General features: G+C 37.1%; 1 protein-coding gene across 2 annotated transcripts in view; it reads left to right on the forward strand.

Moving 5' to 3' along the window:
* The window catches only part of UBQLN1 (ubiquilin 1), a 41,606-nt gene that overhangs the window by 11,050 nt on the left and 4,824 nt on the right, over nucleotides 1–25,732 (forward strand). Inside the window, exons 3-9 of one of the 2 annotated variants that reach the window (XM_021064658.1) lie at nucleotides 8,452–8,603; nucleotides 10,472–10,587; nucleotides 15,136–15,398; nucleotides 16,135–16,293; nucleotides 16,607–16,841; nucleotides 21,803–21,945; nucleotides 25,228–25,311. In XM_021064658.1, the coding sequence (XP_020920317.1) occupies nucleotides 8,452–8,603; nucleotides 10,472–10,587; nucleotides 15,136–15,398; nucleotides 16,135–16,293; nucleotides 16,607–16,841; nucleotides 21,803–21,945; nucleotides 25,228–25,311 (1,152 nt within the window). The remainder of the gene's footprint in view (nucleotides 1–8,451; nucleotides 8,604–10,471; nucleotides 10,588–15,135; nucleotides 15,399–16,134; nucleotides 16,294–16,606; nucleotides 16,842–21,802; nucleotides 21,946–25,227; nucleotides 25,312–25,732) is intronic. The other variant, XM_021064659.1, reaches the window with a different exon arrangement.

The following is a 25,732-nucleotide window of genomic DNA, read 5'->3' on the forward strand; positions in this document are numbered from 1 at the left end:
CATTTTACTGATGAGGAAACTGAGGCTCTGAGACAGGTAACATCCTCAACATACAACTAGTAAGTGGCAAAACTAAGATTTGAATTCAGGTTTACATGTTCAGAAATATTCTTTCCTAATATAGTAATGCTTTATCTCATGTCCCCCACCCCTGCCCTCCGCCCTACCCCAAATGTGTATGTCTCATTTTCTTCTCAAGAACAGGGATTAAGTGAAGCAGGCTCTGAACAGCTGATACAGTATCATAAAAGTTGATATACTAAATCTTACTCATTTTCATTTCAGGGCAGCATTTCGTACAGTATTCTATTTTATGTGGCTTTCTAATTCTTGATTATTTGCTTTTTCCTCCCCAGATAAAAATAGCAAATTTAGGGGAAGAGGAGGTATGCTGTCAAGATAAGAACTGACAAGATGATGAAAAACAAATGTAGGGCATCTTGAGAGTTTGGAACAGTATCTGTGTTTTGCAGAACAGCAGTTGATATTTGCACCAGTAACTGAACATTACCAAAAAGTTAAGCTGTGTTCAGTAGAATGGAAAATAGTTTTGGTGTTCACATAGCAGTAAAACATCCTTTAGCTGGAGAATCCACTGGCATGAGGCACCTGACTTTGGATGATGTTAAGAAAATGAGAAGACTACTGAATGGTTTTTGTTTTGGCCATACCCATGGCATGCATAAGTTCCTGAGTCAGGGATCAAACCAGAGCCACAGCAGTGACAATGCTGAGTCCTTAACAGCTAGGCCACCAGAAAACTCCCTGAATGTAAATGCTGAATTGGTTTCAAATCATTAAATTACTGAATTTGAGGTACATTAAAATTTTGATTCTTCTAATCCTTGAAAGCATGTAGTAATTCTCAGTTTTCAACTTTTCTGGCCCATTGAAAATTGCTTTAGGTTGTCAGTCCATTCCAGAGTAGGGGACATAAATTTATAGGAAATACGGATCCTTACAGGCCCATTCCAGTATGTATTTTTCATTTTGATTTAGTGGTGGCCATATGGGCTTAAGGACAAAAATAAGTGTATCTATCTAGGTAGTCTAGAAATGCCTAAAGGGAATTAGAAAAATCCTTTATTTTTGCTTAGGATTCTAACCTAGGTAGATGGAAACATTTTATATAGTGGTTGCAATAAGTTTTATGTGTCTACAGAGGAATACTGTCTGTGGACTACCTCTGTCTAAAGCTGCTTGAGAATTTAAAATAGCCAAGTGTTCAGGGTTTTTTTTTTCTAAGTCAATATTATTTAGCTTCTGATTTTTTTTTTTCTTGTGTTCAATAAAAGTGTCATAGCTAAAACAATCATGGAAGTAAAGTTCAAATGTTAGGGATCACATTTTTGGAAAATTGGAAGCCACTGTAAACTATGTTCCTCTGCCTTTTTTTAGAGTGCAGAATAGAAGTTTAAGGCTCTGTGAAGTATGTGTAGAATGTTTGGCTCTTCTGCAAAAACATAACATTGTTTAATTAAAATTTTCTAGAATGAAGCTTATTTGGGAAAGTATATATGTTTGATATGGTACAAGTGAAATTAAGATTCATTTTTGTTTCAAATGGGGTGGCAAGCAACTGAATTTAGAGTTATTGTAATCCCTTGGATTTTGCAAGTTTGTTCCAAGCTTTGGATAATATACTTAGAGTAAGTCAGTATTACTTTAGTCTATTTGGAAGTGATTCTTTTTTTTTTTTTTGTCTTTTTGCTATTTCTTTGGGCCGCTCCCGCGGCATATGGAGGTTCCCAGGCTAGGGGTCGAATTGGAGCTGGCCAGGGCCACAGCAACGCGCCAGAGCCACAGCAACGCGGGATCCGAGCCGCGTCTGCAACCTACACCACAGCTAACGGCAACGCAGGATCCTTAACCTACTGAGCAAGGGCAGGGACCGAACCCTCTACCTCATGGTTCCTAGTCAGATTCGTTAACCGCTGCGCCACGATGGGAACTCCTGAATGTGATTCTGATACCTAAATTGTTTGTCATCAGTGTTTGAAATTTAAAATTCATTTTTCTAAGAGTTGGATTGTAATAGGTAGTCAGGTTATACAGTTTCCCTTTGTGCAGTACTGGAAGTACAGCTGTACCTATCTCATAATGCTTTCCAACTTTTACCATGAAGAACTCATACTTTTTGTTTTTATTTTTTGTCTTTTTAGGACCCCACCCACAGCATATGGAAGTTCCAGGCTTGCAGTCAAATCAGAGCAATAGTTGCTGGCCTATGCCACAGCCACAGCCACAGCATTGCAGGATCCAAGCCATGTCTGCAGCCTACACTGCAGCTCACGGCAGTGCTGGATCCTTGTCCCACTGAGTGAGGTTGGGGATTGAACCCTTGTCCTCATGGATACCAGGCGGGTTTGTTACCACTGAGCCATGACGGGAATTCCTAAACTTGTACTTTTGAATTGCTTTAGCTACCCTTCAGAATGAAGAGTTCCATGAGGTTGTAGAGTCCTAGTATGAGCTCTGTTAATTTTCAATAGTGCTGTAATTCTGTCAGAGAAAATGATTTCTTAAGGTCTGTCCGGACTTTGATTTCTTGAGATTTTGTTGTGAACATTGAATGAGATGGGGGGGTTGTGGTGCTAGGCAAAGTATAGCTGCTTAATAAACAGATGAATAAATGATGAATGTAAGTGCTCTTTGAGCTGTGTGCCGTAGGATCTTACTCCTTTGCATCTAGGACACATAAAGAAGCCTTTAGTCTGTCCAGAAAGCCCAACTATCCTTCCTAATTGGTAACTCAAGGTTAGTAGGATTCCAACTGTTAAATATTAGGCTCAACTAAACTGTTCATTACTGGTCTATAAGCTTTTGAGGCTGTAGCTCTTTTGGATAGCAGGCCGTAACTGTCTGTGCTGGATATGATGCTCTCAGATGACCATTTCTTATTCTTAGGTGATCATCTCTGTTGTGAGTTCCATGTCTTATATCCACTTTGGCCTGCTACCTAAAACTAGGATGTCTTCACGCCAATTCCCTTCAGATGACCTACATATGAAAGGTGTATGTTAGCTTTCTGGCTAGTTGAGTCACTTGAAATTGGATGCTCGGTGTATTTGGTCATGTCTTTTGACTTCCTGGTGTTTCTTATGCGTAGGGCATTCACAGTCAATTTTTAAGCCTTTTTTTTTTGTGTGTGTGTGTGTGTGTCTTTTTGCCTTTTTGCCTTTTCTAGGGCCGCACCCACAGCATTTGGAGGTTCCCAGGCTAGGGGTCTAATCAGAGCTGTAGCTGTCAAGCCTATGCCAGAGCCACAGCAACGCGGGATCCTAGCCACATTTGCAACCTACACCACAGCTCATGGCAACACTGGATCCTTAACCCACTGAGCAAGGCCAGGGATCAAACCCGCAACCTCATGGTTCTTAGTCAGATTTGTTAACCACTGAGCCACGACGGGAACTCCTTAAGCCTATTTTTTATTTTAGTTCAGAAGAAAAGACACATAAATGCATGCTTTATTTATTAGCACAAAAGTCAAGAAGTAAAATATTATCAACTCCACTGAAGTCACCTTGTGATCCCTTTGAATCACCACCTCTTAGCTACTCCTCTTCTCACTTTTAACACCATGGCTTTTGCCCCTTCCCCTTTTTTTTCTGTCTTTTTGTCTTTTAGCGCCGCACCTGCGGCACATGGAGGTTCCCAGGCTAGGGGTCCCATCGAAACTGCAGCCACTGGCTTACGCCAGAGCCACAGCAGCGCGGGATCCGAGCTGCATCTGTGACCTACATCACAGCTCATGGCAACGCCAGATCCTTAACCCACTGAGCGAGGCCAGGGATCGAATCCATGTCCTCATGGATGCTAGTCAGGTTCATTAACTGCTGAGCCATGACGAGAACTCCTAAAGATGTCTATTTTGATTTTGAGGGGGTTTTGTGCTGGATATAAAATTTCGGTTTCCCAATTACTCTTCCTCCTCTATAATTTTTTCTTAATTTTTAAAATCATGGGTAATTTCAAATAACAAAAGTAGAATTAATAAGTTAGCCTCTGACTCCTTCAGGCAGCTTTGACAATCTTAGAGCCAGTCTTGTTTGAGGTGTATTTTTCTTTAAGGCCCCTCTCCATTTCCCGTTATTTTGATGCCTCTCTCATAAATTATATTACTTCCTCCCTTAATATTTCAGCATATGTCTCTAAAAAGGAAGGACCCTCTTAACATAATACAGTTTCCTGCCTTACCAATTAATAATTTCTTAATTTCATTGGGAATTTCCCCATTGTCTTAAAGTGGTTTTTTAAAGCATAATGATAGCATGAATTTATTATGTATTTTTGTCTTAAAAATAGACTTTGTTCTTTAGAAAAGTTTTAGATTATATATTTATAGCAAATTGAGCAGAAAGTATAGAGTTCTCATATTCCCTACTTCAACCACTTCAGCCTCCCCCACCATCAACATCCCACCCCAGTGTGGTACATTTGTTACAATTGATGGACCTCTGTTAACATAGTTTTTATGTATAAAGTATGAGTTTATAGTTTAAGATTCACTGTTGGTATCTCAACAGATACATATTGTGTGTTCAACCTCCCCCACCATCAACGTCCCACCCCAGTGTGGTACATTTGTTACAATTAATGGACCTCTGTTGACATGTTATGTATGTATAGTTTTTATGTATAAACTATAAAAGTTTATAGTTTAAGATTCACTGTTGGTATTTCAACAGATATATATTGTGTGCGCTCTGCCTGGTTATCCTTCTCTCTACCCTAACTCCTAGCTACCACTGATCACTGATCCACTTACTGTCTTCATAGCTTTGTCCTTTCCAGAATGTCATCTCCTTGAAATTATACAGTGTATGACCTTTTAGATTGGCTTATTTGATTTAGTAGTATGCATTTAAGTTTCCTCTTTTCATAGTTCATATGTTCATTAGTCCAGAGACCCCCTGTTCCTTTTCCAAAGAGGAAAAAAAAAAAAATCATCCAGTCTTTTGTTGCATTTGGGGAGGGACAGTTGGCTGCTTAGTGTACAGTGAAGATATATCTGCGTCTTAAGACTTTCAGATCTCCTTATTTTCCCCTTTAGACACCTTTCATCTATCCCCTGTCCTCAGCCTCTGGTGGTACCGTATTGAATCTTTCAGGACTTTTGCACATTTGGTGGACTGAATTAGCTTTTTAGCTTGGGCTTTTAGTATTGCCAGTTTAGATTAAGTTCTCTTGGGTTCATTGGATGTCCAGCTTCCAAATTTTGTACCAGTTGAGACCAAAAGATCTCAATTTGTTCTTTTGTGAGTTTCTGCCTTGTTTCCTTTTGCAGATCATGTCTGATGAGAGCCTTGTATCTAGAATATATAAAGAACTTTTAAAACTCAATAATAGGAAGACAGATAACCCACTTTAAAAAAGGCAAAGGATCTGAGTAAAGTTCTCCAAAGAAGATATATAAAATAAACAAGCACATGAAAAGTGCTGAACATTGTTAACTATCAGGGAAATGCAAATCAAAACTACTTCACATTTAAGGATGTCTGTAATAAAAAAGACAATAAGTCTTTATTGATGTGGAGAGATTATTGCTGGTATGAATGTACAGCAGTGTAGCTACTCAGAATAATGCTCTTGTGGTTCCTCAAATGATTAAACCAAGAGTTATCCTAGGACCAAGTAATTCCACAATTCCTTTATATTTGTATCCCTCTCATCTAGGTATATACCCAAGAAAAATGAGGATATTTGTCCACAGAAAAACTTGTATACATGAGTGTTTACAGCAGCATTATTCATAATAGGCTAAAGGAGGAAACAACCCAAGTGCCCATCAATTGATGGATGGATAAACAAAATGTTATATATTCTATATTTTAGAATATTATTTGGCCATAGAAAGGATGAAGTGGAGTTCCTGTTGTGGCTCAGTGGTTAACGAATCCGACTAGGAACCATGAGGTTGCGGGTTCGATCCTTGGCCTCGCTGAGTGGGTTGAAGATCCGGCGTTGCCATGAGCTGTGGTGTAGGTCACAGACTTGGCTCGGGTCCCGTCTGGCTGTGGCTCTGGCATAGGCCGGTGGCTACAGCTCCAATTAGACCCCTAGCCCGAGAACCTCCATGTGTCTTGAGTGTGGCCCTACAAAAGGCAAAAAAAAAAAAAAAAAGGACACACACACACAAAGGATGAAGTATTGGTGCATACCACAACACAGGTGGCCTTGCAAACGTTAAGTGAAAGAAGCTGGTCACAAAGATGCATATTAGGTGACTTCAGTTAAAAAAATATCCAGAATAGGCAAATCTATTTGACAGAGAGTAGATTAATGGTTTCTTATGGTTTGGAGTGATGGGAGAAAAGGAGATGATAGCTAAAGAGTACTGGTTTCTTTTTGAGAAGATGAAAATTTCAAAATTGGTGATGGTTGGACATACTTGTGAGTATACTAAAAACTATTGTATACCTTAAGTGGGCAAATTGTATGTGAGTTATATGTCCATAAAGCATGAAAAAAATCTTTTATTGTTTCAGTGGGGAGTTGAAGGGATGTAAGAGTAGATGTATGTCATCAACCTAGTATCTTAACTACAAATTTTAAAGTGTGATAAAATGCTGTATAGTTGTATGTTAATTCAGTTATGTATTTTGGAATGACACCTGAGGGATATGAAGGATTCCAAAAAAGGACTTATTTGAAGGTAAAGAAACACAAACTTAGATTGCTCTCATTTTACACATGAATAGAGTATAGTTAATCTGGGTAGACTTGTTTTTGAAATCAGACCTAGATTTCAAGCTTAATTGGCAGTGTATTAGCTGTGTCACTGTGAGAGGAGGGAGACATATTGAACCTTTCTGTATCTAAAATAGGATTAAAAGTCATCTTAAATTATTTGAGGATTAAAAGAGTTGGCACTGTAGTAACTACTAATTTTTGATCACCACGTGTATTCCTGATGCCTACATTTTACATATTCATTCTCATTCAGTCTTTACTCTAAACCATGCCTTCTGCTCATTACCTTATTATTTCTAATAGCTACCAAAGGGAGAAATGAGATGTTTAATAATATGACAGTGGTTAAACTGATTTGACTTACCTCTTTATAAAAAGATTTTTTTCAGAGTTCCTGCTGTGGCACAGTGGGTTAAGAATCTAACTAAAATGGCTTGGATCCGTTTGAAGGCGTGGGTTTGATCCTTGGCCTGGTGCAGTGGATTAAAGGATCCATTGTTGCTGCAGCTGTGATGTAGGTTGCAGCTGTGGCTCTGATAAATTCCCTGGCCTGGGAACTTCCATATGCTGTGAGTGTGGCCATTTTTTAAAAAAAGAAAAAAGGTTTTTTTTTCATAGTTGGAAATTGCTTATCTTAGGTAAAAGGGCTGTATAGCATATGTTTTCAAATAAAAGAAGGAAAGTAGAGATGGAAAAGGTCCAAAATATTTACTGCAGTATAATTTCACATTATCTTTGTCATTTAAGGAAAAAAAAAAAAAAACCAATAGTTCTTACACATTGAATTTTGAGCAGTTATGGAAAATCTCATTCATACACAAAAGTAGCATGTGGTAAACTTTCATTCATCTCTCATTTTCGACAGCGATTGACATATGGCTTATCTTATTTTGTTTATTTTTTCTCCATGGCATGTGGAAGTTCCTGGGCAAGGGATTGAACTTGCACTGCAGGTTAACCTGCTGCTCCACACAGGAACTTCCTGGACAGTGGAGTAAAGCATATGTATACATGTGATTTTGATGAAGGTTTAAAAAACACTGATCTAGCATACAATAAATAAGCTTCTTAACAGTATGACAATCTTTTGTTTGCTTTTGCATATTACTTTCTTCTCTGGGAAGCCTTTCTTCAGGTTTTCCTGGCTACTTCCTACCTAATTAATTTTTACTGGAAAACTGCCCTTTGTGCTTCCTCTATACTTTGTGGTTTACTTGACTGACTTTTTGATTGAGCTACTCTTTTTCAGGGAAGGATTTTTGTTTTCTATCTTTGCATCTGCATAATACTGCTTGTTAATAAATGTTGAATGAAAGAAGTGGGGGGAAGGTCAGTATAATAGGTCAGGAATATGAGGTTGGCTTTCTCTATATTCAACTAAAAAGGAGCAGGACTGGAGATGGAATTCTAAAAAGGTTACTGTATACTCGTTAAGAGCTATGTGTGGCTTGAACTACATTTAGCCACCATTGATATAAAAAGAATAAGGCTATGACAAAGAAATGAATTATTGGACCTTAGCAGAAAATTCAATATAGGATATGTGCACTTGTAATAAAACATTTGTATTAGAGGTGAGTGAAGTGGGGGTACTCATTTCCCACAAAGGTAAAGATATGGACACAGAAAGGATGCATTGTTGCATTGTTTGAATTGTTGCAGTATATAGTAGGGGCTTCTTTGGGGTACTTCTAGAAAGGATTGGCTGATGCTGTGCAAACACCTGTGATACATACTTATTTTTATCTTACTTAGTTCAAGGAAGAAATCTCTAAACGTTTCAAATCACATACTGACCAACTTGTGTTGATATTTGCTGGAAAAATTTTAAAAGATCAAGATACTTTGAGTCAGCATGGAATTCATGATGGACTTACTGTTCACCTTGTTATCAAAACACAAAACAGGTATGTTTTTAAAAGACTTTTAGCTTTAAACCATGAACAGATGTTTATATTTCTCTTATAAAAATATCCAGTCTTGGCTTTAAATGGCTTTCTCTCATTAACATTTATTTAAATGGATTAAAATTCATTTATTTGTTGCTATTGATAGCAAATGATTTTTTTAAAAATATGACTCAGTAATGCTAATGCTTACACATTTGATATTTTAGAAGGTTCATCATTATCGAGTTATTATTTGAATTACAGAACAAGCAAATTAATATGTTTTTAGCAGTGCTTGTTGTTTTAGAGAGATTTTTGGACAGGATCAGGGTGACTCATCTTGGCAAACTACAAATTGGTAACTATATTTCATTAAACCTAAGGCACCAGTTTTTCAGAGGCAACTTTATGTACCACTAGGAGAAAAATATTGTCAGTTAAATTGGTGTATTTTCATTTCACTTAAAATTATTTTATATGTAGGAGTTCCCATTATGGCTCAGTGGGTTAAGAACCTGACTAGTATCCACAAGGATATGGTTCAATCCCTGTCCTCATTCAGTGGGTTAAGGATCAGGTGTTGTTGCAAGCTGCGGCATAGCCGCAGATGCGGCTTGGATCCAGTGTTGCTGTGGCTGTGGCATAGGCCAACAGCTATTGCTCCTATTTGACCCCTAGTCCAGGAACTTCAATATGCCCTTTAAAAAAAATTATTTTTATGTGTAGTGAAAGAGCTCCTAGAGCTCCCTCATACTTATTGGATATGGCATTTATCATCATTCTGTGCATCCATACGAAGAACATATGCATGAAACAACAGTTAAAGCCATCCTAACTATACTTCACATTGACTCTGATTGTTTTGAATCTCCCTTTGGCTTAGTCATCAGTGTTTATATTTTTCCAAGTGGGATGAAACTGAGCAGTAGTGGTGCAGCATTTCTTAAAAAAGTGCTACGATATTTTTTCTAGGAGTTTCTTCCAAGCCATGAACACCCATTCTGCAATTTTTTAATGTTCATTTCCCCCATCAGTAAATACTGCTTCATTGATAGTAAAATTTATTCCTTTTGTTCCTGTTTCTGTGCTTTTCTGTATATGCAGTAATTTCATTTTAGTTCCAATTAATGTCATAATCTCTCTGAAGACACGTTATATGATAATTAAACACAGCAAGTCTAGTACAACAATGTACTTAGGCAATTACTTGAAGTCATACAGAACATATGTGTGCAGGCATGACAGTTGATGCCTGGCTTTCAGCAATTGTATGATAGAGCCTGATTACAGAAATGTTAAAATGGAAAAATGTACATCTTAGAATTAGTGAAAGAAGCAGTGAGTGAGGTACAGAACTCTGAACTGGTGTCAGATGGAAGGGGTTTCCAATAAACCCCTTATTTTTTACCTATTAAGTAATAATCAGTTATTACTTGCATTGATTTGTCAACTTTCTTTTGGTGAAATCTCTTTTTATTTTTTATGTTTAACAATTTTAGGTTCTGAGTAAAACTGCCCCAACCCTCAAGAGTTTAGAATAGGGTAGATGAAAAGTTATTTATATAGTTAAAATTTGTGATTGTGACCAGTCATTGATTCTTTTCTGTTGAGGAGACCTGTCTTCCTCTCTTACATAATCAGTATGATTGAAAGTAATGAAATATTTATGTGTAATATACTTGAGGAGGGGCAGCTATAGTTTTTATGATGTTTTACTATGTTTATATTCATGTTCTTAATGCTTAGTTATCTCAGGTTATTTACTTTATGATAATTTGAATTGGTCTGAAAACTTACACTTTATTTCGGTGCATTGGAATTGAAGAGGTTCTTTTGAAAATAATTAGCTCCACTGTTTATACCATGATGTAATTATTTTTCTCTAGGCCTCAGGATCATTCAGCTCAGCAAACAAACACCAGTGGAAGCAATGCTACCACATCATCGGCTCCTAGTAGTAACTCCACATCTGGTTCTGCCACTAGCAATCCTTTTGGTTTAGGTAAGGGTCTTTAGTAATTTTTTTATAGGGTTGAAAAAGAAAATTTTCCTCCCAGGGTAGCTTTAAATAAAATGACAGAATTAAACATTAAGTCACTTTGGCAACAACACCAAAAACTTCTATAGCTTATTTCTGTAGGTCTTAAGGGAGTAGTTGGGAATACAGTTGTTCTTGTCTAGCTAATATTTACATGTAATAAGTGATCAGGAAATGGCATGTTTCTTTTTTTTCTTTTTCTTTTTTTTTTTTTTTTTTTTTTTTGTTTTTTAAGGCCACACTTGAGGCATTTGGAAGTTCCCAGGCTAGGGGTCAAATCAGAGCTGCAGCTGCCAGCCACATCAATGTGGGATCTGAGACATGTCTGCAACTTATATGGCAGCTCACGGCAATGCCAGATCCTTAACCCAATGAGCGGGGCCAGGGATCAAACCCATATCCTCATGGATACTTGTTGGTCTCATTTCCACTGACCCACAATGAGAGCTCCAACACATTTCTTTTTAATAATAAAAGAGGTATTGAATGTGTACCTGATCTGACCACTATATAATTGACTCTGGGATGATTACCAAGTGGTTGATCATAAGCTAACCCCCTAAATACAATTTTCTTGTTTGTAAAACTGAGGAATCAGGCTGCATTAATAATTTTGTAACTAAACACACACAGAAAGGCCAGGGCCTGGGAGCAAGCCTAGTCCTTATTACTTCTCTTATATCAATTTTTACACTGAGGTTCTTTGGAAGGTTTTTTGGGGAAAAGCATAGTCTGAAGCTTACAGAAATTGAACTAGATATAGATAGATATCTCAGTGCTTCTTTCAGTTCCTAAATTGTATGACAAGTATAGTACCTCATAGTGACATTAAAAAAATATGTACAGTTTTCACATAGTGAGGATCATACCTTTTATCTCCTCTAGAAAAAGTTTTTTAGTAACTTAGTTCTATTATGTCAACTATAGTAGTTTTATGCTCTAATTTTTTAAAATGTTTAATGCTCTTATTTTTTTAGAATGATCTTAGGCTAAGTGTTTCTCTTTTGGTGGAGGCAGATGAGTTTTTTAGTTGGCAAAATTTTTAACACAAAAAATCTGGAGATATTAGGATGAAATTATTTACTGTTCAGATTCGTGAAAGGTACTGAGGTAAATCTCTGTCGCTTTCACTCTTTTTTTTTTTTCTCTTCTTTTTTGGTCGTCCTGCTGCATATGGAGTTCCCAGGTCAGGGATCAGATTTGAGCTGCATTTGGGACCTAAGCCACAGCTGTGGCAATGCTGGATCCTTAACCCACTGTGCTGGGCCAGAGATGGAACCTATATCCCAGAATTCCTAAGATGCCACCAATCCCATTGAACCACAGGGGGAACTCCCCTGTTACCCTATTTTATGGGCAAAGATATTGAAGCCCACAGAGGCTTTTAGTTAATATGCCTTGAGCCATACACCTTCCTGGTCCCTTCATTTCTTTTCTGTCCTGGCTGATCCTTCCACTGATCACAAACCTCCTTTCCTTCAGCTCCCTCCAAGGGATGCAGGTCCTGTCCTGCTTCCCACCCCTCTGTCATTCTGCCTGGTTACGTGGAGATCTTTCTCAGCTTTCAGGTGTTTGAGATCTTCTGCTAGTGTTCAGTTGGTGTTCTATGAGAATTGTTCCACTTGTAGATGTATTCTTGATATATTTGTGGGAATAGGTGAGTTCCATGTCCTACAGCTCTGCTACCCTGATTCTGAACTCCCCCAGTTTCTTCATTTCTGATCTTATTCTCATCCCCTCCTATCTTAGGTACTTTTCTCCATTCCATTTACCTGATTAGACAGGTTTTCTCTTGCTGGGGCTTTTCATTAAGGTCTATTCCATGTTTAAAAGCCCATAGAATCACACTGTCACCCTTTCTTTTGCATCATTTCTCAGCTATTTTTGGAAAAGGCATTTTCTGTTTTTTGTCTACACTTCTATTTCAGTAATTTGCTGTGGTCTGTTTCTTCCCCCCATCACTTCACCCTTTTGACAAAGTCACCATTGACCTCTTAGTTTGTCAGTTTCAGTGGACCCTATTTTAGGTTTTTTTGTTTGGCCACATCCATGGCATGTGGATGTTCATGGGCCATGGACTGAACCTGAGCCACAGCAGTGACAAGTCTGATTCTTTAACCACTGGGCCATCGGGGAACCCTTGCCTTTCTTAGATTTTTTACACACACTTTTTTTTTTTGTCTTTTGTCCTTTTAGGGCCGTACTAGTGGCATATGGAGATTCCCAGGCTAGGGGTCTAATCAGAGCTGTTGCTGCTGGCGTACACCACAGCCACAGCAATGCCACATCCAAGCTGAGTCTGTGACCTATACCACAGCTCACGGCAATGCTGGATCCTTAACCCACTGAGCAAGGTCAGGGATTGAACCGGCAACCTCATGGTTCCTAGTTAGATTTGTTAACCACTGAGCCAAGACGGGAACTCCATAAATTACATTTTAAAACTAAGTAAGATGTCAAAAACATAAAACAGCCTTATTCTTTTTTTTTTCCCCCTCCCCACTATTATTAGGCTATCTTAAGTGGCTATTCTGCTCAAGATCTTTCAAAATCTAGTGGTATAGTCCCCGTCTACTTCCCCATCCTCATTTCTTACCGTATTTTAACAGTTACACTAATCAGAATAGGCTCTCCTGTGGTAATAGCCCCAAATTCAGTGGTGTATTACCAGAAACCTTAATTTCTTGCTCTAAAGCTTTTCTTCATGCTTCATGTTTTTCATTGGTCAGTGAGGCCTCTATCTGCCTAGACCTCAGGGACACAAGCTAGTGAAATTATGCCATTTTTTAGCTGCACCACTTGGAATATGGCAGAAGAGACAGCTAGAGTGTCTCAATCTGGACTTTCTATTTCTATACTTGGGCCAGAAGTGACACACGTCAGTTCTTGCAGTCCTTTGGCCATAACTAGGTGTATGAACTTGTCCAACTGCAAAAGAAACAGAAGGCTGCTCATCAGATGTTTGATGAGCACTGCCCTTTTGGTCATACTGAACTTTTCGTGGTTTCAAGAACACATCAATGCTTATATTTATTTCTGCTCTTGTGTATAAGGTTTATTGTACCTAATATTAAATCTTCCTCCCTGCACTCCCTATTTCTTGCCAATTTACTCATTTTTCAAACTCATGAAGTGTCATCTTGTGGGAAAGTAGCCATTTCACTTAGGTAGTATGTTATAATATCCTTTACTATCTCTGTTGAAGTATTTATTCTGCATTAGTTTTCCTTGTCTGTCTTTTCGACCAGGTTGAGTTCTGAGGTTATACTTGTGTCTTTCTCATCACCTTATTCCCGACATGTAGCACAGTCCCTGGCATATGTAGAAAGTGCTTTAGTAAGTGAGGAGTGAATGTATTTGGTTGATTATATAATTTTACAAAGTTTTACAGTCAGTTCTTAGTCATCTTCTTGGATCTCTTAGGTTTCTCCTTGATTTAATTTCTCCAGAGAGACATCTATTTCCATGATCAGCAGCAGCTCTGATTCAACCAGTTATAGATGAATTCTACTTGGTAAACTTAAACTAGTCTTCTGGAAAGAGATTGTTAGAATTGTAATCTAGTGTATATTCATTTCTTTCTTCCTTTAGCAGGAATATTCTAGGGTATTTTTCTAACACCAACCAATTCTCTTAACACTGCTCTGACAGTACCTACCTGGAATTAGTATCAATCCCACAAGTTTAAAAGACTCAGTTAACTGTCTCCACACCCCTGCCACTTTAGATACCAGCCCAAGTCCCAGGCTACCTGTACTTCTGATTGGCGAGCTATAAATTGGAGGTTCCCACAACCCCTTCTCAAGTTTGGTAATTTGTTCGCATGGCTCACAGAACTCAGGAAAACACTTAAATTTACAAATTTATTATTGGAAAATAGACACATGGAAGGGAAGCATAGGGCAAGGTATGGGTGTCAGGAAAGCCTTTATGCCCTCTCTGGCATGTCACCCTAATAGCACCTAGATGTGTTCCTCTCAGAAGCTCTCTGAATCTCATTGCACTGGAGTTTTATGGAACTCCATCTCTAGCCCCTCTTCCTTTCCTGGAGGTTGGTGTGGTGTCCACCCCATCCTGAGGATATCTAGGGTCCCCACCCTAAGAAACATCATTAGCATAAATGAAGTGTGTTCTAAAGGCGCTTGTAACAAGTAACAAAAGACATTCCTCTCAGTCAAGAAATTCTGAGGGTTTTAGGAGTTCTGTGCCTAGAACTAGGGACAAAGGCCAAATATGTTTTTTGTATTTTAGTGCACATGAGAATATTTATTTTGATTTATTTGGCTTAAATTTAAATATCAGCATGAATTCCTTTTTTGACTATTTTCAACTATAGAAATTAAATGTGTTTATGAAAGTAGTAGGAATTCTTTTTTGCTTTAAAACGAATTTTTTTTATAATAGGCTGTTGATTCAATTAATATTTTTGTATGTTTGTATTTTAGCACCATCATATTAATGATAAAATTTCTGACTTTCATTTGTGTGTCTTTTTTCCCTTTATCTTCCTAGGTGGCCTTGGAGGACTTGCAGGTCTGAGTAGCCTGGGTTTGAATACTACCAACTTCTCTGAACTACAGAGCCAGATGCAGCGGCAACTTATGTCCAATCCTGAAATGATGGTCCAGATCATGGAGAATCCCTTTGTTCAGAGCATGCTCTCGAATCCTGACCTGATGAGGCAGTTAATTATGGCCAATCCACAGATGCAGCAGTTGATACAGAGAAATCCAGAAATTAGTCATATGCTGAATAATCCAGATATTATGAGACAAGTATGTCAAAAGTTTCAGTTAGCCAAGAAATTATGTACTTATTTCTTTTTATTTAATTATTTGTGTTTAAAGAGCTTGGTGTATATTTATGCCTTATATATATGGCTAAGCTAAAAAAAAAAAAAAGTCCCAATCTGTGTTCGGGAAAACTCAGCAAAGCACTAATTCACACTACCTAAACTTTGCATTTCCTGCTATATCTTAAAGATTTTTGTAAATGGTTATTTTGCTGATTTAAAAAGAGTCCAGTTCAAGAGATGGACTTTCATGCATAAGAAAGTGCTTCTCTTGATATTATTTGGATGTTAGCTTGCTTTTTGAAATGAAATCTCAAATAATTTTATGATTTAAATATCAAAAACTTAATTCATTGAATTAGAAGACAGCTGTGACAGTTAATAGCTAAAATGGGAGTTCCCATCATGGTGCAGTGGAAAAGAATCTTACTAGGAACCATGAGGTTTTGGGTTTGATCCCTGGCCTCACTCATTGGGTTAAGGATCTGGCATTGCCGTGAGCTGTGGTGTAGGTCGCAGACGCAGCTGGGATCCTGCCTTGCTGTGGCTGTGGCTGTGGCTGTGGCTGGCAGCTGTAGCTCCAATTTGACCTCTGGCCTGGGAACCTCCATGTGCTGCTAGTGCAGCCCTAAAAATTAAAAAAAAAAAAAAAAAAACTGAAATAATGTGTTTGTATTTTGGTGCCTCTTTTTTTTCTTTCTTTGAAATCTTTTTCTTAGACATTGGAACTTGCCAGAAATCCAGCAATGATGCAGGAAATGATGAGAAACCAGGACAGAGCCTTGAGCAACCTAGAAAGCATCCCAGGGGGATACAATGCTTTACGGCGCATGTACACAGATATTCAGGAACCAATGCTGAGTGCTGCACAAGAACAGGTAATAACATTGGCTCTGAGGCTCAGGCCAAGTGTCCTGGGGGTTTTTTTGTTTGTGTGTTTTGACTGTGCTTGCAACATGTGGAAGTTCCCAGGCCAGAGATTGAACCCAAGCCACAGTGGTGACAATGCTAAATCTAAATCCTTAACCACTCGGCCAACAGGGAATGTCTAAGGCTCCTGTTTTAACACAAATACGCGTGTGATTGAGGGGTCCTTTTATGTGGGGAAATGCCATTTTCATTAAGAAAGAGTTCTCATCTTTATTTAAAACAAAACCTCATTCTTTATGATTTTTGTGTCTTTTATTACAGTTTGGTGGTAATCCATTTGCTTCTTTAGTGAGCAATACATCCTCAGGTGAAGGTAGTCAACCTTCTCGCACAGAAAATAGAGATCCATTACCTAATCCGTGGGCTCCACAAGCTTCTCAGAGTTCATCAGCTTCCAGTGGCACCACTAGTGCTGTGGGGGGCACTAGTGGTAGTGCTGCCAGTGGCACTACTGGGCAGAATTCTACTGCACCAAATTTGGGACCTGGAGTAGGAGGTATGCTCATGACAGCCAGTGCTTTTTTCCCCTTTGTTCTCACTTGAGTAATGCAAACATTTCTTTTTACTGATACTCTTTGTGCTATTGTGTGTATATGAGGAGCAACTTTTACAAACTTATCTTTTCATGGTGCAAGATTCTTTTTTAATTTTTTAAGGATGCTTTAAATATGGTTAATATTAATCACTTATGTGCATTATAGTGCAAAAGGTTACGATTTTCAGAGGCAGTTTTATGTTTTTGTCTTCTTGTTAGATGGTTTGGGAGAAGTGGGTTGTCTTCTTTCAATAGCACAGCAAACAAGTGTAGGGTTAACACAGTTTTACCTGTGTACTTATCTCGGGGCACATTTTCCTTGGCTTTAGTCTGGCTTTGTGTTCTTCTAGAGGAACCAATGCATATCCACTCCTGACACCAGGACTAAACTAGCTGCATCAGAGCACCTGCCCGATTTGTTTTAAAAAATCAGATTTTTTAAGTCTTAGGCTTTGTAGATCAGAATCTGCCACAGTGGGGTTTAAGATCTGCGTAAAGTTCCTAGAGATTCCTATGTGTGAACAGGTTAGAAATTTACTTTTGATCAGTTTTCTGTATACTAGACTCTTTTTCAACTATTCAGATATTTACATGCTAAGAATTAGGTCTAAAATCAGTAGCCAGAATGATGATTTTAGACCCAGTACTTAGCATGTAAAAGAAGAAGCGAAAGCATGGGATCATTTCCCTAAGGTGAGAGTGACTAGTTATGTTTTAAAAGATACCTCTGTTTTGGCAGAGGAAGTGGAAAGATGAGGTAGTAAATGAGGAATTTAAAAAAATTCATTGCTGAGAGGAAAAAAATCAGTATGGTCACAGTGATATATAATCTTTTATAGAATACAGTGGATTCATGAGATTTTTGGATGAAATTTTTATAAAAATTTAATACCATTTTAGAAGTTGAGGTGTAATTGACATACTAGCTTCAGGTATAAAATGTAAGGATTTTGTATTTGTATAGTTTGCTGAATGATCACTTTGATAAGTCTAAACAGCTCAGTAATACCATCTTTAAAATAAGGGAAAAATTGTCTTTTTCTGTATTTTACTTACTGCTTATTTGATTCTTCTTGATAGACTTGGGAGAGATGCTTTATTCACATTTTGAAGGTCTAAGAGCAGAGACAGCATGGTTTAATGAGGTTTTCTAACAAATAAGTGAATTGGTCTTTTTGTTTGTTTGTTTTTTTTACTGTGGCATGGCATCTATAGTAACAACTTTGTCTTACAAACAAATTAGTTTTGTAGCTTCTTAGTCAAATTTTTAATTTAATGGCTTGATACTCCAATTTCATGTTGATGTTTCCATCAAAGGAAAATAAACAGCAAAAATGAATGTATCCTGATGGCCTAACATGGTTAGTGTATTTTTTTATAATGATTATTTTTTCCATTATAGCTGGTTTATACGGTTAGCATATTTTTATACTATTATGATTTTTGCTCAAGTCTTTGAAGCTAGATACACACATGTTCCCAAGTGCACTGATAGACCTGAAAGGTGAAATTTCTTGACTCTTCCTTTACCCTGTAAGTACTCACTCTAGAAGACGAGGAAATCAAAGCAGGGGTCAGCACAATTTTTCTTGCAAAGAAATAATAATACTTTGGGTGTTGCAGGCCAAGAGACAAAATTGAGAATATTATGAGAGAAAGCAAGTTTCCATAAGTTCTTTTATTGATGGAATTAAATGTATAATAATTGGGTATAATATTTTCTTAAACATATCTACTAATGATAGGAATGGAATTCTTTTTAGGGATGACACTTTGCTTAATTGGTGTTCACAGTGTTCCTTTTTGTCAGTTGCAAATCATTTGCAAATATTCATTATTACTGATAGGTAATGAGATTTTACTTCATTCAAATGCGTATTCATTCTGAGAGTAAACTATTTTAATAGCGTATTTTTCAGTTGGAAAGCATTTTAGGGTTCTATTCGATTTTCCTCTGCTTTTAGTATGTAATTGCAGATTAATTACTCCCAATTGCAGGTTAGGTGGTAGTGCCTCAATTATACAGTTAAATGGATTTTAAAATGTGGAAATTTCTTTGCATTTGCAGTGAGGTCCAAAAAATGCTGCTGGAACGATAGTGTGAGGTCAAAAATATACTTACTGAAAATTCGCGGAAATGGAAATCTTGCTGCTTGTTCTAACTTGACAGCATGAGAATGTATAAAGCAGCTTGACGTTATCTGCGATTCACACAATTTAAGTTGTTGTCAGAATGACTTACCACAGTATGAGTTTGGCATGTAAATGCTGTTTTGCCATGTAGTTTGGGATGGTCATTAAAAAACATTACTAAGTCTCTAGCAAAAGATACTTTCCAAAGTCATTCAGTGTTTGATAAGGTGGTCGGGTGCTTCAGAAGGATTTCAGTCTTAGTCCTGAGCTTAAAAAAATTGCAGTAAAAATTTTTACCTCTTTAAAAACCAACCTTGACCTCCGCTAAGCCATTCGAACTGCTGTGTGGTTGGGCAAGTTAAGATAGTTTTGATTAAAAAGTTCATGAAATTGACTATGGCTAAGTTCACAAGAGTGAATGAACTTCATCATTGATACTCCTGCTGGTTGAATAACATAGTCCAAAATATTTTCTGAGGTACCTGCTGATGAATAAGACAGTGATTATTTTAAATACCATATATATTTGTAAACATATCTTTGTGCAGTGAATCCTTTTAATCCTCCGCATGTGTTTTTGTCGTTGTTAGATGTAGCACATCTTAGCAGGTTCTACTTTGGTTTGTACCAAATGAGTTTTCTCTCAACTTTGAAAATAATTTTACCTGTAGTTATTCTATGCAGACCGTTTATAGACACTGATTTTTCAGTTACTTCAAACTTGATGTTGACCTCTCAAATAAGAACTGAGCAGAACCAGTAAAATTTGTCAATTTATCAAGAAGCAAGAAATACTACCCAAAATAATTTGCATTGTTTTTTAGTTGATTATTGATGTTGAGTCCAATGTCCTTAACTCTTGAGAAACTTCTTGTCAGGAGAATAGTCTTAAACAGGTTTATTTTCTCTGGACACATTTATTTGGCTGCTGTAGTCATGATGTAAATAACCATCCTAGTTAATCGCCATTGGTACATTGCTTTCTTTGCTTGGCTAACAAGCCATTTGAGAGCCTAACTTTGCAGCCTTTTTTTTTTAAGGCCACACCCGCAGCATATCCTATGTTAGGGGTCAGATCAGAGCTGCAGGTACTGGCCTACGCCACAGCCACAGCAACTCGAGATTTGAGCCACCTCTGTGACCTTCATGGCAACACCGGATTCTTGACCCACTGAGTGAGGCCAGGGATTGATCGATCCCATGTTCTCATGGATACTGGTCGTGTTCGTTTCTGCTGAGCCATAGTGGGAACTCCTTCATTTTTTATTTTTGTAAAGAAATTTAGCTATGATGAGATATTGTATTTTAAATTTTGTATTTTTCCGATTTGCTTTCCTGTTAGTAGGGAGTACTGTGATGAGTGCTCTGTCTAGCAGTGTTGAAGTATATCATATTCCTTTAGTGTCATTGCATAGTAAATATGGTGTTTTGCCATTTCAATGATAAAATAATCCATACTCTGTTGTGCCTTAAAAGCACAGCAGAGTCCAGTTCTCCCTCGTTTGTGGTACTCTGAATAGCAGTATAGAGCATTATGGTAGTGCCACATGGAACCTCTGTTGAAACTACTCAACTCTGATTTGGTAGTGCAGAATTAGCCATCAATAACAATAAATGAGGGTGCACGACTGTGTTGCAATAAAATGTTGTTTATGGACATTGACTTTTGAATTTCTTATAGTTTTAACATTTCACCAAAAATGTTTTTCTTTAACCATTTAAAAATGTAAAAACCATGTTTAGCTCTTTGGCTGTGCAAAAACAGGTCATAGGCTATATTTGCCCTACAGGCTATCTTCATCACTATCTGTCTAAGTGTATCCTTAGACTCTAGGATGTAGAAGAAACCTAAATTGAAATAATATGAGAAAATAGGAAAAACAAAAATTGTTATAGAAAAACAGCAGAATCATAATAAATTAGAAAGTAGGGAGAGTCAAATCTTTTAAATCTGTTAAATTAGATAGAATAAGAACAAAAGGGAAATGAAAAAGCTAAGAAGTGAAAAGTTCACATAATGAGTTTGAGCATATATTTGAGTTTGATTGTATCTAGTCAGCAAGTGAAAACCTTGTATGTTGAACAAATTTAATTTTCAAAGACTTGTTGAGTTCACATAAATTTAGCTGTAGCTCTCAACAAAAAGAGAGAGTGACAGTTAACAGCCATCTACACATTAATTTAATTGTCATAACCACTCTTTCAACTAAATACTGCTTATTACATCATTTTACAGATGGGGAAACTGAAGTATGAAGAAGCCCCCTTAATTTGGGGTTGAATTCATTGAGTGTCAGGACTCAGTGAAAACGAAAATAGATTGGAGGCCTGGACAAGAAGGCTTCCTTCTTTCTTAAGTGAGCGTATTGACTCCTGAATATGATTCTAATTAAGTCATCCTGGGGGAAAAGTTGGCTCAGACGTCTTCAATTTTTGAGATTTTTCAGTATTTTAATGAGTATTTTTAGTATTTTTACCATATCTAGTTTTTGCCTTAAATTGACTTTTGAACCTAGCCTTTCCATAAAACAGGATTTTCCTGTATATTCAACCAGAATGTATCAAATCCATAAACCTTCCTTTATTGATATATGTTAGTAGGCATGTTGTTTTGGAGATCTTAGCCATAAAATTTTTTCTTAGTTCAATTGATAAGTAATTGGTATGTGTATTTATCTGCAGTTGCTAAAATTATGTACAGTAGATATGTATTTTAAAACTTTCACTTTTGTTTATATGTCTTTTTCTTGATAAAAATGTTCTTTTTTTTTTTTAAACCAAACTTTCAGCTAGTATGTTCAACACACCAGGAATGCAGAGCTTGTTGCAACAAATAACTGAAAACCCACAACTTATGCAAAACATGTTGTCCGCCCCCTATATGAGAAGCATGATGCAGTCACTTAGCCAGAACCCTGACCTTGCTGCACAGGTGAGTGTGTAATTGTATTGAAAAGGACTAATCAGTGTGGATTGAAACAGCTTAATCAGTTATTTGTGATTTGGACACGTTTGTTTTGTGCATGCTGCCTTACACTGGAAAAGTAGGCAAACCACATCTCCAAATTTTTGGACAGTTTGTTTCCTTACAGTAAATTAATACTTCATAATGTAATGGAAACAGCTTCATTTCCACTGTTCACTGGCTAGAAAGAAGTGCAGGTTTACTTTGTATCCACATGTGTTGATTAAGGAGATGAATACAAAAGTTTTGAATGCTCTCTCTTTTAAAGCCTTTTCTTCAGTGTAATGAAAATCTTGAAAGTGATTGAGAAGTGTTAATACATTTGAAATACTTACATTGGTTAAGTCACAGAGATTTTGAATAATAGTCGTGTTCAAAATGACAGTTATAAAATGGCCTGAAATTGTTTAATATAAGCAGGGAGAGATTGTGGGAAAAGTATTCTTATTCTTTCTGTTACAGATCTCCCCCTGGTCTTTTATTAAATCATTTTCTAACTTGTTTCTGAAGAGAATAAGAAAATCAGTGGATCTCAATCCTAGCTGAACATTTAGGATGACTTTGGAAACTTTAAAATTAAAAGAAAAAATCTTGACCCTGTCCTGAGATCTTTTCATGTAACTGTATTGGAGTATAGGACTCCCCTACCCCCCACCCCACCCCCCAAGTTCCCTAGGTGATTATCATGTACCCCTAGGTTGAGAACCATTGGCGTTGAAAAATCTTGGCAAATGTAAACTAGGCCTTCATCATCTGTGATTTATATTTGCTGTTTATTAAAAAACAGTCTGTGGAGTGTTAGGAATTTGAAATAGTTTCCTTTATAGTCTCCATTTCTGAAATTTTAAAAGCTTTTAAAGTTAATCACTTTCTTCATTATGTCAAAGGAAATGGTTTTTATGTTTCTAAAGTCTGAAACCATATCAATTCAAGTATATAGAGATATCTTTGAGTTAACAATCCTCAGCAGCAGCTTTCTGTCCTCTTAAAATTTGTGGAGTTGGAAGTTTTTATTTTTTTATGTTTTTTTCCTTATACAGGTCCACCTGTGGTATATGGAAGTTGCCTATGCCACAGCTTGCAGCAATGCTGTATCCTTAACCCACTGAGCCACAACAGGAACTCTGAAATATAGAAGTTTTTAGATAAAGTTTTGTATATGCTTTAAATTTTGCCTATCGTAGGTACATTTAATGAAATATTTTATTCATAAGAAAACTATTAAACTGAGTTATTATTAGTATTAAATGCTTCAACTTTTGTTTAAAATACCCATGGGAAATATGTATGCAGACCAATCCTATTTGTATGTTTTTAAATGTATGTTTGATTAATACTAAATATTAAATGTGTATCTTTTTTTTTTTTTTTTTTTTTGTCTTTTTTGAGATTTCTTGGGCCGCTCCCACGGCATATGGAGGTTCCCAGGCTAGGGGTCGAATCGGAGTTGTAGCCACCGGCCTACGCCAGAGCCACAGCAGCGCGGGATCCGAGCCGCGTCTGCAACCTACACCACAGCTCACAGCAACGCCGGATCGTTAACCCACTGAGCAAGGGCAGGGATCGAACCCGCAACCTCATGGTTCCTAGTCGGATTCGTTAACCACTGAGCCACGACGGGAACTCCCTAAATGTGTATCTTGCTTTAAAATTTTTTTGACTTTAACAAGCACACTTCCAGCCATTTAAATGAAAAATAGTACATTTATAAAGTGACTTGAGCACTTTCACATGTTTTTTAAAGTGAAATGTTTGCTTTTATAAGAAGGCTAGGTATGAATTGTCTTATTGTAGACAGTTGTTACGAGCATTTATAGTGTACTTTGATTACCAGCAGATAAGAGTTTGTCGTTCTCTCTATTCTGATTTTGATTTTTAGGTATTCAAAAAAGTCTGATTATAAAAACTCTTGCTATATACAGTCAGGTAAGTTAGGAGAAATATCCTAATCCAATGAGATGAATCAGTTTAAAATGACATACTTTTCAAATAACATGAATCCTAAAAGATAAATGTGATAACTTTATTGATTTGTTCATAATAAAAAAAATATTATTTGACTGGAGCCGTTAAAGAAGCAGGTTTGTTGGCAAGGAGGTTTTACTTTATTTACTGTGAATTTACTGGTCACTTTGAAATAAATGCTGTAAATCCATAAAACATTGTCTGACTTCCTCCTGCATTAGTTATTTTGTTGAAATTAACTAAGTCTACTTTGCAATGATAGAATAAACTAAAGGAGGGAGGGAACAGTTCATTCTACTTGTAGTAGTTAACATGTAATTACTCTCAAATAGGGTTAATTAACTTGAGGGCAAGGGTCATTTTCCCCTCTGACTTGTAGACTGGTAAGCAGGCTGTCAGTAAATCTTTGTTGACCTTTCACTCTACCTGGGGAAAGTGATATAAAGTCTGTCTTTTTGAAGCTATGAGAGTATATCAGTTTCTGTTTATGCTGATCGTGTATCCTTATCTTATTTCCTGGTATGCAACATTGTGTTAATATTGACCCTGACTTTTTAGTTCTTAACACCCATTTGAAGGTTAGGAGGCATGCCGTTTTTCTCAACTCTGGTGGTAGTGAGGTGAAATCCAGAGGTTAATCTTGGTGTTCTCAAATGGCTTTATATTTTTAAGGTCTTAAAGCATTTTAATACTTTCCCCCAGAGATTGATCTATCGGTGCTAGTCCTGGGCTGATTTTCACTAGTAGCTCCACTTCTCTGGCTAGGTGGTTGCTGTTCTGCTGTGTTATTTTTCTGTACCTAATATTAGCTGTTTTGTAGTAGGCAGGTAGATATAGTGGTTCCAGATGTGGATTTTCTCTATGCTTGCCACTTGTGTGTTGAGGTGTCTAAGCAAGCCATGCATAGTTCATGTATTGATGCTATGTTTATTCTGTCAGTGTAGTGGAAAACGTATCTTCATGAATGCCATTTACTCTTATTTTTCCTTCAAAGGCAGATACCTTTGCTCAAGGAAAAGCCTAAAAAAATGATTGCTTTTATTTTTTAGGATATTGCATGTCATTATCATAATCACCATTCTCATTGAAAGAGAAGATGCCTCAGTTTTGTTTTTTCTGGAGATCCCTCTTGTGGACAGTATTCTTCCCTTTTTTAATTCATGTTCTACCTTCCTCACTGTTAAGTGCCAGGTTAGGCACTTGGGGGAAGATAGACTATTAAACAAGGTACATTACTTGTTTCAGATATTTCCAGTTAAAATTGTTTGAACACTTGCCCCATAGATGATGCTGAATAATCCCCTATTTGCTGGAAATCCTCAGCTTCAAGAACAAATGAGACAACAACTCCCAACTTTCCTCCAACAAGTGAGTAAGAAAAGATGCTAGCTATCTTTGGTAATTATTTGCTTGAAAAAAGTTTGGTGATAAACATTATCCTTGCTCTTCTCTGGCTGATAGCAAAACATAGAATAGAGTCTGGTAATGCTGTCAATTTGCAGAGAATTCAGCTTGATCTTAACTGAGCCCCATTTCATTGCTGACCTTTTGCTGGTATTTTTTAAACATAAATTCTGAGGAAAGGACCATTTGATTTTTGCTTTTGAGGATTTAGGATTTTGAATGCTTCGTTAATATCATAAACCATTTCCTTTCACTTTACTAACTTTGAAGTGCTTCATTGTGTCATGTTACACTGTATGGTTTAACTAATCTCGAGAAACAGGAAAGAGCTAGCTACCCTATCCTATTTTATATGTTTGGTTTCTTTGTAATGTTTTAATTCCTT

Source organism: Sus scrofa, chromosome 10, assembly GCF_000003025.6.
Source record: "Sus scrofa isolate TJ Tabasco breed Duroc chromosome 10, Sscrofa11.1, whole genome shotgun sequence".
NCBI lineage: Eukaryota > Metazoa > Chordata > Mammalia > Artiodactyla > Suidae > Sus > Sus scrofa.